This window comes from Geotrypetes seraphini, chromosome 11 (assembly GCF_902459505.1).
Source record: "Geotrypetes seraphini chromosome 11, aGeoSer1.1, whole genome shotgun sequence".
NCBI classification, from domain to species: domain Eukaryota; kingdom Metazoa; phylum Chordata; class Amphibia; order Gymnophiona; family Dermophiidae; genus Geotrypetes; species Geotrypetes seraphini.
This window is the reverse complement of record NC_047094.1, coordinates 99,732,386-99,745,517: the sequence shown is the minus strand read 5'-3', so window position 1 is coordinate 99,745,517 and position 13,132 is coordinate 99,732,386. Positions and strand designations below refer to the sequence as shown.

Here is a 13,132-nt window from a genome sequence, read left to right as displayed (position 1 = left end):
GTTTAGTGTGGATTCACTGAGGGTCCTCCAGCTGTTTATGAATTCTTTGGGGTTGTTGGGGTCGATTTCGGGGTCGACTGTGTTCCAGAATGTGTGAGGTTCTATTTTCGGTCTGAATTTGATGAGTGTTTTCTTTGGGGTGGGTTTGTTGTTATTTTGAGCCCAATTGATAGTGAATGAATATTTGAAATGGTCTGACCATAGAGTAGGGTGCCAGGACCCGTTTGAGATGTAGATGTTTTGTGTGTTTTGATTTGGAGATGAGTAAGCTGCTATATCAAGTTGATGACCTTTTTCGTGTGTGGGTTCTGGGTTGAGAATTTGATAGGATAAAGTGTTGAGGTATGAGAGTATATCTGTTGTTTGTTTGGATGATTGATCTTCTAAGTGGAGATTTAAGTCTCCGAGGATCAAGTTATGTGTGGAGGAGAGTGAGTTCTGGAAGATGAATTCTTCAAGTTCTTGTTTTGAAGTATTCCATTTACCTGGTGTAATGTAGCAAATAAGACAGTTCAGATTTCCATTGAGTGATTTGTCAGATATTTGGCAGGCTAGCAGATCAAGATAAGGGGTGGAGTGCTTGGTTAGTACGTCGATGTTGAGATTGTTTTTTGTTATGATTGCTAGACCTCCTCCTCTTCTGTTTTATAAACAGCGCCTGGAGTTAGGCACCTAGATCAACACGCCTAGCCAATCTAGGTACCAAACTTACTCCCCCTTTTATCAAGCCACGCTGCTGAGCAACGCGCGCTAAATGCCAAGCCATACGTTCAATTCTTATGGGCGGCCCAGCATTTAGCTCACGCTACTTGGCAGCGCAGCTTGATAAAAGGGGAGGCTAGTCAATTTGGCCTATGTAGCACCATTAATTGAAAAGCGCCATTAAAAAAAAACAACTTAAAAGCTAATTAGCCGGTAGGCGCCTAACTCGATAGGCGTCTATCACTTTGAGGCAGGCGTCTACTCCCAGGTGCCTATCAGAAAGTAGGCATGGTTAGGAGCAGATTCTGGGTGGATTTGAGGCGTGGTTTGACTTAAAATGCAGAAAAACTACAAAAATTTTGGAACAGGATCAGATGTATCAGTTGTAGTTTAATAAGCTTCCAAAAAACATAAAAGCAGTCCACAAAGGATATAAACAGTCACAAGTGATCCACAGTACAGAACAAACAATGTATAAAATTACAAGTGACCCGACATGGCCATGTTTTGGCAAAACTAAAAATGCCTTCCTCAGGAGTCTTAATGGGTCCTTGGCTTGCCTTTTAACTACTTGGATTTTTTTGTGACTTTTATAAGACAGCCAAGCACCCATAAAGACCCCTGAGGAAGACATTTTTAATTTTGCCAAAACACGGCCTGTATGAGATCGCTTGTAATTTTATAATTATTTGGTTTCTTACTGTGGGGAAAACCAAAAAAACTCTGTGGAGTGACGATGTTCCCAAATGGACTTTATTTGAAAGTTCCAAAGGTACACTAAAATCATCCACATAAAATAATTCCATCCACATAAAAGTAAATCATCCACATAAGAGCCTTAAAGGACCTAGTCCGCTAGGAATACAAAAAGTCTTCTTCAGGAGTCCCTGGGGGTCCTATAAAGGTGAATACGTGGGAAACAATTGTGTGGTGAACATATTCACCTTTATAGGACCCCCAGGGACCCCTGAAGAAGACTTTTTGTAGAAACGCGGACAGTGTTGGGTCCTGTATCCCTAGCGGACTAGGTCCTTTAAGGCTCTTTTATTTTTGTGACCGTTTATATCATTTGTGGATTGCTTTTATGCTTTACGGGCGCTTATTAAACTACAACTGGTACATCAGATTCTGTTCCGTAATTTTTATTGTTTTTCTGTTTCATCTCTCTTGTGGAACCCTTTGGTGCTCTTTGCATTTTGCCATTTTGTCTTCTTGACTTAGATGCACTCATTTAGGCCAAGAAAACCCTGGCATTAATGGTAGTGCACTTAAGGTTTCAACGCCTACTGGTGCTTAAGCCTGCATAGGCACCACTAGGCACAATTCTATAAACAGCACCGAATGGATGATTGAAACCTGCACTCCTCAGTGCCTAGACGTTATAGAATCAGGGCCATGCAGTGCTATAAATTGTGCGTGTCAATTTGCGCATGCTCCCAATTTGCATGTGCAATTTAATTAAACAATGAGCCAATTAGCATCAGTACTTAGAGAATGACACGGTGACAAAATTCATCACCGTTCCTGTCCCCGCGGATAACCGCGGGAACCCATCTTCATGTCATTCTTTAAAGAGAGAGGGAAGAATCAGAGTATGAATGGGCTCAGCCACTGACCCGCAAGCTTTGCTTTGAAGAATGCGGGTGTAGAAGGACTGAGGTTGAAATAGACACTACAAAATGACAGTCTCTGGTATCCAGAGCAGATATTGTGATGTCATAATGCCTCATTCCAAATGTGCCTAAGAGCCAATCACATCAGTGATGTCACAATGGCTTCATTATCCTTGGCTCACATAAGAATCAGAGTATGAATGGGCTCAGCCACTGACCCGCAAGCTTTGCTTTGAAGAATGCTGGTGTAGAAGGACTGAGGTTGAAATAGACACTACAAAATGGCATGGGATTATTTCCCGCGGTTATCCGCGGGGGCGGGGACGGTGATTAATTTTGTCACCGTGTCATTCTCTACTTGGAATCTTAAGCAATTATTGACGCTGATTGGAATGAATTAAACTCTATGCATTTTTGGGTTCTTTATGGGGTAATTCAGTAGTGGGTTGTCCTAGGGGAATAATTTTTGGTAAAGCATCAGCTTGTGGGGTTTTTGGCCAACTAAACTGTCTTTTATTTCAGAAAGCCTGTATAATTGGGCATAAATGTATTATACAATTTTGGTTGCAGAAAGAATCACCAAGTTTTTTGGCATTGGAGGAATCAATTACATTGCTTATTTTTATTTGAGAGTTGGGAGGTTCGAGGTTCGCCTAAAAAAACTCATTTTTATATGGAGGTTTGGGATCCTTATATTCAGAATCTTTCATCGAGAATACGAAGTTTGGTTATCAATGATTTATTATGAAAATTAGGTTTAATAATTACATTCCAGTTATTTATTTTAATTCTTTATTTTTGTCAACTTTCATCCAAGGTGAGGGATTTCATTTAGGAGAAGATAGTGGGTAGGGGATGGAATTAAGAGGGGTGTAGATAAGATTGAATTAATTCATATGGAAATTAAATTTGAAAGAATGATTTAAATTTGTATGAAATATTATTGTAATTCTTATTGTATTGAATGTATTTTTGTATTATCCTATTGTACTGATTATTTGATTCTTTCAATAAAAATTGTTATATATAAACTCTATGCATGTAAATTTTATATGTGATTCCCAAAAAGGGGTGTGGCCATATGAGGAGCATGGGCAGATCAGGGGCATTTCTGCAATTTCTGCATGAGGCTATAGCAGGGGTGAGCAACTCCGGTCCTCGAGGGCCAGAATCCAGTCGGGTTTTCAGGATTTCCCCAATGAATATGCATGAGACCTATTTGCATGCACTGCTTTCAATGCATATTCATTAGGGAAATCCTGAAAACCCAACTGGATTCCGGCCCTCGAGGACTGGAGTTGCCCACCCCCTGGGCCTTAGAATAAGAGGGAATCCATGCCTTATTTAGGCATGAGGATTTGCACCATGTTTCCACGGGTGTAAATGGTTGCATCTAAAGTTAGACGCATCAGTGGCATAGTAAGGGGGTGCAGGGAGGGGGCTGTCTGCCCTGGGAGTGGTCTTCCTTGGGGTGCCAGAACCCCTCCCCTTCTCCACCCCCTTCTCACTCCTCCCCCTGTCGCACACCCCTTCCCTCGCACCTTTATAACCTCTGCGTGAGCAGCCACCCACTTGCTGCCTGCGTCGGCTTCAGCGCTCTCTCTGATGTTACTTCTGGGACCCACACCTAGGATGTGGCATCAGAGAGAGTGCCAAAGCCAACGCAGCCAGCAAGTGGGTGGCTGCTTATTCCGAAGTTAAAAAGGGATGAGGAAGGGGCAAGCGCATGCAGTAAGGGGGGGGGGCAAGAGAGGGGCGCCACTGCGCCAGACGCCACTCACCCTCGTTATACTAGATACATCTGGAAATATTTGTATTTTAAGTCCCAGAAACTCTTTCTATCTATTTTTGAAAAATAATTTCATGATCCAATTTTTATCTGGCAATAATGCCACCATTAAGAGAGTTGCATGTTAATTCCTTGAGCGTCTACTTAGCGCAGGCATGCTGTTTTTCTGACGGAAACCGTCCCTTATTGTATTTACCTTTGCAGAAGGCGGGAGGAATGCCAATGCACAGCAAATACTGAAGTGTCATGATACTGGCAAGGAAAGCGCAGTACCTGGGCCAGACCTCAGCTATGGCTTTCCTGCGATGGTGAAACAGCACGTAGAGCAGCCAGCAAGCGTGGATGACCGCGTAGAAATCCATGCGCTGTCCAATCACATTAACTGCAATAACAAAGCACATCTGGAAAACAGAAGGGAGAGATATGTTTCAGCAATGAGCGCAGGGGGAGGGGGGGAAAACGCCCAGTCCCACACTAAAAAGTGACAGTCGTCATGCAAGGCAATATGGGACTTCTTTCCAGTCTAACAGACGGGAAGATCAGGGAAGAGAGAACCGTATCCAGCTTCTTGGACAGGTGAAATGTCTTGCCTTTAAAAGGTATAGGAAGAAGAAAAAAGGAAAAACGGCAGAAAAAGTCTGTGGAGATAGTGCATGCAAATGTATCTCATGCATATTCACTGTGGATATCCTGAAAATCTGACTGACTTTAATCCAAAAAGACAGACATACTTTTTAAAAATAGTTGAAGTTTTATTTCCAGTAGGGAGAAGATCCTCTCAGGGGCAAAACTATGTGCTCAGTTCCTCCCCTACATTTGCCTTTGGAATTTTCTTAAGATCAGGGGGTATGGACCATAAGACTGAAACTGTCTCTAATAGGACATACTTCTGCTCACTCCACTGTCACTCTCCATTGCATGCAGGTAGAGAAATTTGCTAAATCTTACACTCAAATTCCTCATGGATCAGAATGGAATGGAGGAGTAGCCTAATGGTGGTCAGAGGAAAAGGGTAATAAACAGAAGGGAAGCCATGAAAAGGATTGTAATAATGCAGGTTTTCCTTATGTCTGCATCATAGGTACAAGATTTTGTTAGGGATGAGAAGTTTAGGTCTGTTGTCTCTTGCAGGTGAGATCCCAACACACAATTAGATTATTTGTAGCCACTGTACAAAAGAAAAAAAAAAAAAAAAAGACATGCAGCTCCTGAGGCCCGACTTTAGTGCAAGAAGAGGCAATTGGAGCATACCATGAGTGATTTCCTTCACTCGCCGGCGCTCTGGCTGCTCTCTCCTGCCTGGTCATTCGCAGTCGGAAAATACCGCAAATGACTGGGACTGCGAATCGCCGACCGCAAATGATCGGGGGAGCACTGTATACTCGAATATAGGACGAGACTTTTAAGCCCATCTCCCGTCCCAGCCATTACTAACAATTAACCCCCCCTCCCTCCGTTCCGTACCTTTTCCCTGGTGGTTCAGTGGTGTATCCTGCGCTGAACCCCTCCTGCCGATCTCGTGACCAGTAGCCAGTGGCGCATCTGGGCTGGGATGCAGGAGCAAGCTTTTCGAGATCCCACCCTGCCTTGCGCCGCTCCCTGAAAGGCTGCTGCCAGTTCTCATGAGACTCGCAGCTCGCAGCTCTTGTGGCAGTAAGTAAGGAGGGGTTCAGCGCGGGATACACCACTGGACCACCAGGAAAAAGGCATACAAAGAAGGGAGGGAGGGAGGGGTAATTGTTAGTATCGGAACTGGGACGGGAAGGCTCTCTCCCATCCCGGCCTACTACTAAACAACTAGAGGGGGTAGAGGGTACAGGGAAGGAAGGTAGGACAGGGTACATAGCCTGGCAGGGAGGGGGGACAGGGTGCAGAGACTGGCAGGAAGTGAGGAGGGGCTGAGTTCAGAGCCTGGCAGGGAAGGAAGGGTGCTGGGTGCAGAGCCTTGCAGGGCAGGGAGGGAAGGGGGCTGGGTGCAGAACCTGATAGGGAAGGGGGATGACTGCAGAGCCTTGCAGGGCAGGGAGGGAAAGAGGGCTGGGTGCAGAACTCGGTAGAGAGGGGGGCCAAGTGATGTACCTGGCAGGGGAGGGCGTGAGGGATTGGACACTGGGTGCAGATCCTGGCAGGTCATGACACTTGAATATAAAGCCCCCATCTTATATTCAAGTCAACCATTTTTCCTCCTTTTGGGAAGGGAAAAACGGGGGTCTCCACTTATATTCGGATCAACCTATATTCGAGTATATACAGTACTCTGAAGCATTTCCAGTAGTTTCTTCAGATACAGTCTTGTGTAATTCTCACCTCTAAGCCAAACTTGTAGAATGCATGGTTAACGAAGTACTTAATGCAATTCAGCAGCCCATCATCTAAATGCTTTCGAGTGATATTGTCAAATATGCTTCCCGTTATAGGTGGAATTAGTTGGTTGTGAGTCCTATAGTACAGCTGATGGCGATACACTGTCACCTCAATGGCCATTAATGCCAGGATGATGAGATGATTCTACAACGTAATTAGACAATTGTGCTGATGTTAGCTCTTCTTATCAGTGAATGCAGTACAAACTAAGACATTTTAATCTGTGGAACATATAAGTCATATCTTAATGCTTTTCTATCTTGGCAATGAGAGAAAATGTGTCCCGTGCAGGTTCAGGTTAAGTTCTTTCCTTAGCTGCAATTTACTCCTCTCACCACTAGAAATGGTTTCACTAGGTATATAAATATCCAAGTTTTTCACCCATATCTTATGCATTTTAATAGTGGCGCATGGCATGTACTAATCTTCTTACAGGTCTCCGGGTCTTGCTGTGCCTCTGTCAGGTAGCAACCGACATTTCAGCCACCACGCCAGCTGTGGAAACCCTGAGAGAACATCTAACCCAGCTCCACGGGGAGACTTTCACAACAAAACCAAATTTCTGACTAACTGACTTTCCCGCCAAAATTCAAATTGATGGACGGCCCTGTTCCCAATCAGGTCCGCGAACCCACTATTTACAAACTCAAACTGCAGACTTCAGAGCATACCCTGAAGAAAGCCACAGCATATTGGCTGTGAAACATCGGTTTCTACCTGACACAGACGCAGCGAGACCCGGAAACCTGCAAGAAGCACAATGCCAGCAGCAAAATCTCTAAGAGAACATGCACTAATCTTCTTATAATAAAATATCATTCAAGATGGCCAGATGGACCAGCAGCATTAAATATAGCAGGCTCAGGTTTAATTCCCAGGTGCATCCTCTGCTCCATCAGATAGTGGAGACTAGAGGATGCCAAGGCAAGAGTGAATTCAAAGGGCTTGGGAAGAAAGGAGCCCAGTTAGAACTCAAGTGCAGGACTAGCCCGCCTACTTCGTAGGGCTTTAAACTAGGTAAGTTGGGGGAGGGTACCCACTCACGTGCTGGCGCAAGTAACCAACTTGGCGAGGTAAGTTGCCAATCCATTTCTGAGTCCGAGGTAAGTGCACACTGCATTTCCGAGTCAGAGGTAAGTACACACATTGCAAACAGTATTATAGGAGTCCAATTAGCTCAAGCAGGAATATCTACACAGGGACATAGCAAACATAAGGTATGGAGGGCTATGTATGGAGGGTTAATGCCCACAGTTTGGGCAATAAGATTCTGGAATTAGAGACGGAAATGAGGAACGCCGACCTAGATGTGGTGGCGAAATCCGAGACTTGGTTCACGGACTCCCATGGGTGGGATATGGCTATACCGGGATACAACTTACTTCGGCGGGACAGAGAGGGCAAAATGGGAGGAGGGGTAGCACTATATACTAAAGAGGACATCAAAGTTATCAAAATCGCAGATGTCAAGTACACCGGGGAATCCCTCTGGGTGAATTTGGCTAGGGGGAAGGACAAATGCCTGTATCTTGGTGTAGTATACAGACCTCCAAGACAACAGGAGGACATGGATATAGAATTAGTTGAAGACAATGAGAATATCACTTTGCGTGGAGACACAGTATTGTTAGGAGACTTCAATATGCCTGATGTGGATTGGAACAATCTTTCCGCTATGACCAGCGGCAGCAGGAAGCTATTAACCTCTATAAAGGGAGCGAGACTCAGACAAATGGTATTAGAGCCCACTAGGGATCGGGCGATACTAGACCTAATACTCACCAACGGAGAAAGTGTCATAGAGGTCTTGGTAGGCCTCCAGTGACCACAACATGATATGGTTCAACCTCAGGAAAGGTTTCACTAAGTCAAGCACATCAACCAAGGTCCTCAACTTTAAGGGCACAAACTTTGAAAGCATGGGAGATTTCGTCCATCGGGCACTGCAAAACCATGCCGAAACAGATAATGTAGAGGTAATGTGGTCAACTCTGAAATCAACCTTACACGAAGCAACCAACCGCTACGTCAAATCAGTAAGTAAATGGCATAGAAACAATAGACCGCAGTGGTTCTCTGAGGAGATCTCAGACCTCATAAAAAAGAAGAAAAGAGCGTTCATCCTCTACAAACTATCAGGGAAGCGAGAATCCAAGGAAGACTATCTGGCCAAGTCAAAAGCGGTCAAAACGGCAGTCAGAGAGACCAAACTCTGAATGGAGGAGAACCTTGCGAAGAACATCAAGAAGGGCGATAAATCCTTCTTCCAGTATATTAGTGACAGAAAAAGAAACACAGATGGGATAGTATGCCTTAGGAAACCTGACGGGAACTATGTAGAATTGGACTCCGACAAAGCCAAACTTTTAAATGAATACTTCTGCTCGGTCTTCACTTGCGAGGCGCCGGGATCCGGCCCTCAGCTGCCGACGAGGGAAAACTCGGAAGACCCGTTTCGAAATTTCGAGTTTACACCCAGCAGTGTCTATGAGGAGCTATCAAGACTCAAAGTGAACAAAGTTATGGGACCGGACAAACTACACCCCAGGGTGCTCAGGGAGTTATTCACGCTCTTCAATCTTTCCCTAAGTACAGGAAGAGTCCCGTTGGATTGGAAAATGGCTAATGTCATTCCACTCCACAAAAAGGGATGCAGGACGGAGGCCGAGAATTATAGACTGGCGAGTCTCACATCGATAGTGAGTAAACGTATGGAAACACTAATCAAACGCCAATTGGATACGATCCTGAACGAGGAGAATCTATGAGATCCCCATCAACATGGTTTTACGAAGGGAAGGTCCTGCCAATCAAATCTGACCAACTTCTTTGACTGGGTAACAAGAAAGCTGGATATAGGGGAGTCCCTGGATGTTGTGTACTTGGACTTCAGCAAAGCGTTTGATAGCGTCCCACACCGCAGGTTATTGAGCAAGATGGGTTTGATGGGACTGGGTGAAACATTAACTGCATGGGTTAGGGACTGGCTTAGAGGTAGACTTCAGATGGTAGTGGCAAATGGTACCCTCTCCAATACGACATAGGTGATCAGCGGAGTGCCACAGGGCTCGGTCGTAAGATACTTGGCTGAGGGGCTTCGAGGTAAAATTACATTATTCGCCGATGACGCCAAACTATGCAACATGGTAGGCAACTGCACAGCAAATGAAAGCACGGTGCCCGATAAAAGCTCAATGCCCGACAGTATGACGCAGGACCTACTCCTGCTGGAGCATTGGTCAAAGACTTGGCAACTAAGTTTCAATGCCAAAAAATGCAAGGTCATGCACCTTGGCGGCAAAAATCCATGCAGGACTTACACCCTAAATAGTGAGATCCTAGCAAGGACTGTAGCAGAACGTGACTTGGGGGTGATCATTAGCGAAGACATGAAGACTGCCAATCAAATGGAGACAGCTTCATCCAGGGCTAGACAAATCATGGGCTGTATCCGTAGAAGTTTTGTCAGCTGTAAGCCCAAGGTCAAAATGCCGTTGTACAGATCCATGGTGAGACCCCATCTGGAATACTGTGTACAGTTCTGGAGGCCACATTATCAAAAAGATGTGCGGAGAGTTGAGTCGGTTTAGCGAATGGCCACCAGGATGGTCTCAGGACTCAAGGATCTCCCGTATGAGGAACGACTGGGTAAGTTGCAGCTGTACTCACTTGAGGAATGCAGAGAGAGGGGAGACATGATCGAGACGTTCAAATATGTCACAGGCCGTATCGAGGTGGAAGAGGATCTCTTTTTCCTTAAAGGACCCACAGCAACAAGAGGGCATCCGTTGAAAATCAGGGGTGGGGAATTTCATGGCAACACCAGAAAATATTTCTTCACCGAAAGGGTGGTTGATCACTGGAATAATCTTCCACAATAGGTAATTGAGGCCAACAGCGTGCCAGATTTTAAGAAAAGATGGGATTGGCATGTGAGATCTCTTCATGGAGGTAGTTAGGGGGTGGGCCATTAGTGTGGGCAGACTAGATGGGCCGTGGCCCTTTTCTGCCGTCATGTTCTATGATTCTATGATGTAGTGGTTGGTTATGAGATGGAATGGCGGGGGGGAGGAGGAAATTAGTCCGGGGGAAACACCCAGATAGTTGCAATGAAAGTCTCCAGTTGGGGTATGTTCCAGTTAACCCCAACCCCAAAGATGCAGGAGGAAGCTGCCAGATACAAAATGATACCATTCTTCTTTTTAAATTTTAAATAAAAATAAACCTCTGTGAATTTGCAGTTAAAAACTATTGCATTGGGCAGTCTGGATGGACCATTCAGATCTTTTTTCTGTTGTTATTTACTATGTTACTATGATGTCAGCTCCTGGTTTACCTTTAAACAGGGTAAGACATTCTCAGCACATTTCCGCAGTCCTCCACACCAGTCTGCAGGATCCACAGGGGTCACGTAGAGGATGGACTTCTGCAACAGTTCCTCCGTGACAGGTCCCCGGAAACTTCCATTCTCATACAGCCTCTAGCAACAGATGTCTTAGGTTTAGATGGACAGTTGATGGTGTGCTCTGGGGCAGATTTAGGACATTTTGACTAGTTTTTTTCAAGGGCAAAATTAGTTTCAGGCTCAGCCATGGAAACATCCCTGATATTATCAGGGATGTTGGGTAGGGAGAGGAGGGTGGAGGGGGAAAGCTGGAGCTAAACTTTGATAAATCTGTTACATGCTGGTGAAACCTGACTGACTGGTCTGGGACCCCCCCAGAAGACTCCCTGCAAATCCGTATTGTAGGACAGAAACTTGGAACCTGAGGGTAGATACAGCCCACCTGGTCTGACATTGCTTTCCTAGTGCATTGCTGTAGACCCCAGTGCTCGCGAGATCAGGCCGTGGCCACCTCTGACTTTGCTTAGAATGCACAGAGGAAATTGCTGTCACACAGCTGTTCTATTTCCTTGTTTACATTAGATACTGCACTACAAGGTAGGGACACTTGTGATTTTAAGGCTGAAGCAGCTGAAAAAGTTGTAAGTAGAGAATGACATGAGGACAAATTTTTCCCTGTCCCCAAAGGAACTCAATTTCGCCGTCCCCGTGAGTTTTGTCCCTGTCCCATTCCTGTAAGCTTTGCCTTATATGCACAAGCCTCGAATACTTATGATTTTAAAGTATTTGAGGCTTGTGCAGATGAGGACAGAGCTTGCAGGAATGGGGCAGGGACAGGAAAACAACTCGACGGGACAGGAAAATGAGTTCCCACGGGGACGGGGAAAAATTTGTCCCCCGTGTCATTCTCTAGTTGTTAGCATGCAGGAAATCTAGAGAGCATTACCAGCACGTGCCATGCATAAACAGTCAATCGCTGTGTGCTAATATCCCTTGTCCTGCAAGGAGCCAATCTGGGAACAAATTTAGCACTGGACTTCAGTGGTCTGGCAAAACCTTACCGCGGTACAGTTCAATGAATATTCAGGCGGCTTGACAAATTTTAGCTGATACATCATTTTACAGATGACCATCACACAAGACCAAACGGTGCAGATGGAGGAAGCACGAGGTCGTATCTTGGAATACGGCAGGGCAAACACCCAAGGAATGAAGAAAATGTAATTCATTAGAGAAACCTGAGAAATAGAGCAAAGGTCGATAAACCATCCAGCTGCTGCTTCATACTCACGCATGTCATAGACACATAGAAAAATGAAGGCTAGTAAAGACTATACGGCCTATCCAGTCTGCCCTTCCATATCATGTAACATCCCTTCCCCTCTCAGCTTCTATAGCTGAGAGGGGAAGGGATGACAGCAAATCGAGAATTTGATTTCCGTACACATCCAGGGTGGGAGGGAGGGGGAGGGGGTGTGGGAATGCACTACTATTTTAATCAAAACTAGGTTATTGGAAGATTCTATGCATTGGTATTTTTGATTAATGAAGGGGGGAAATGATTGCTTTTGAATATTTGGTAAGTTCAAAGTGCTTTTCTTGATTGTTATATGTTAAGTTACATGTGTATTGCACTGTCAATATTTGAAAATCAATAAAGTTAAAAAATTTTTTTAAAAAGAGGGAGACAGCAAATTGAGAAAACTAGGGTTGGCAACTCATCTATGTGAGGTGATCGTATTGCGGTGCCTTGTTTTCAAATTCAATGCACGTGCTATTTTATAGTTTTCAGCCAATATTCAATATTCAGCTCATATGATGTTGGTACCTTGCTCACTCAGCAATGTCAACATATACAGTTATAAATAGAAGCGAGGCAGTATAAACTATATATCACGTTTGTCTTTCAACTTTAGTTTTTATAGGTCATCAGATGTGCTTTCCGTATACGATCACTTTTAATCCACGGAAATGTGTGCACAGCTTAGGCAACAATTTCATAAGTTTCAGTCGTTCCCTAGCACTCCTCTTTGGCCCAATTTTCTACTCTTTATTCATACGCTTATTTCATATGTTTCTAATCTGCGTTTTATATATACGTTTTCATACTATGTTTTATTAATTATAAAAAATTCTCTTACATGTACTAAAAAGCACTTATCTTGCGCACTCAGGTTTACTATGTCGACTGGGGACTGTTTTCCTCCGACATGTTTCACCCGGCAGCTTTATCAAGGTTGTCCCCAATAGATGCCTTTCGGTCTCTCTGCCCTCAGTGCACCGAAAGGCGTTTATAGGGGACAACCTTGATAAAGCCGC

At 44.6% G+C, this 13,132-nt stretch overlaps 1 protein-coding gene across 6 annotated transcripts in view; it reads right to left on the bottom strand.

The window, feature by feature from the left end:
• Positions 1–13,132, bottom strand: part of LOC117369215 (piezo-type mechanosensitive ion channel component 2-like) — a 209,942-nt gene that overhangs the window by 116,264 nt on the left and 80,546 nt on the right. For 5 of the 6 annotated variants that reach the window (XM_033963416.1, XM_033963419.1, XM_033963417.1 and 2 more), the window contains 4 exons: positions 11,875–12,051; positions 10,805–10,948; positions 6,412–6,612; positions 4,301–4,505 (listed from right to left, as the gene is read on the bottom strand). In XM_033963416.1, the coding sequence (XP_033819307.1) occupies positions 4,301–4,505; positions 6,412–6,612; positions 10,805–10,948; positions 11,875–12,051 (727 nt within the window). The remainder of the gene's footprint in view (positions 1–4,300; positions 4,506–6,411; positions 6,613–10,804; positions 10,949–11,874; positions 12,052–13,132) is intronic. The other variant, XM_033963420.1, reaches the window with a different exon arrangement.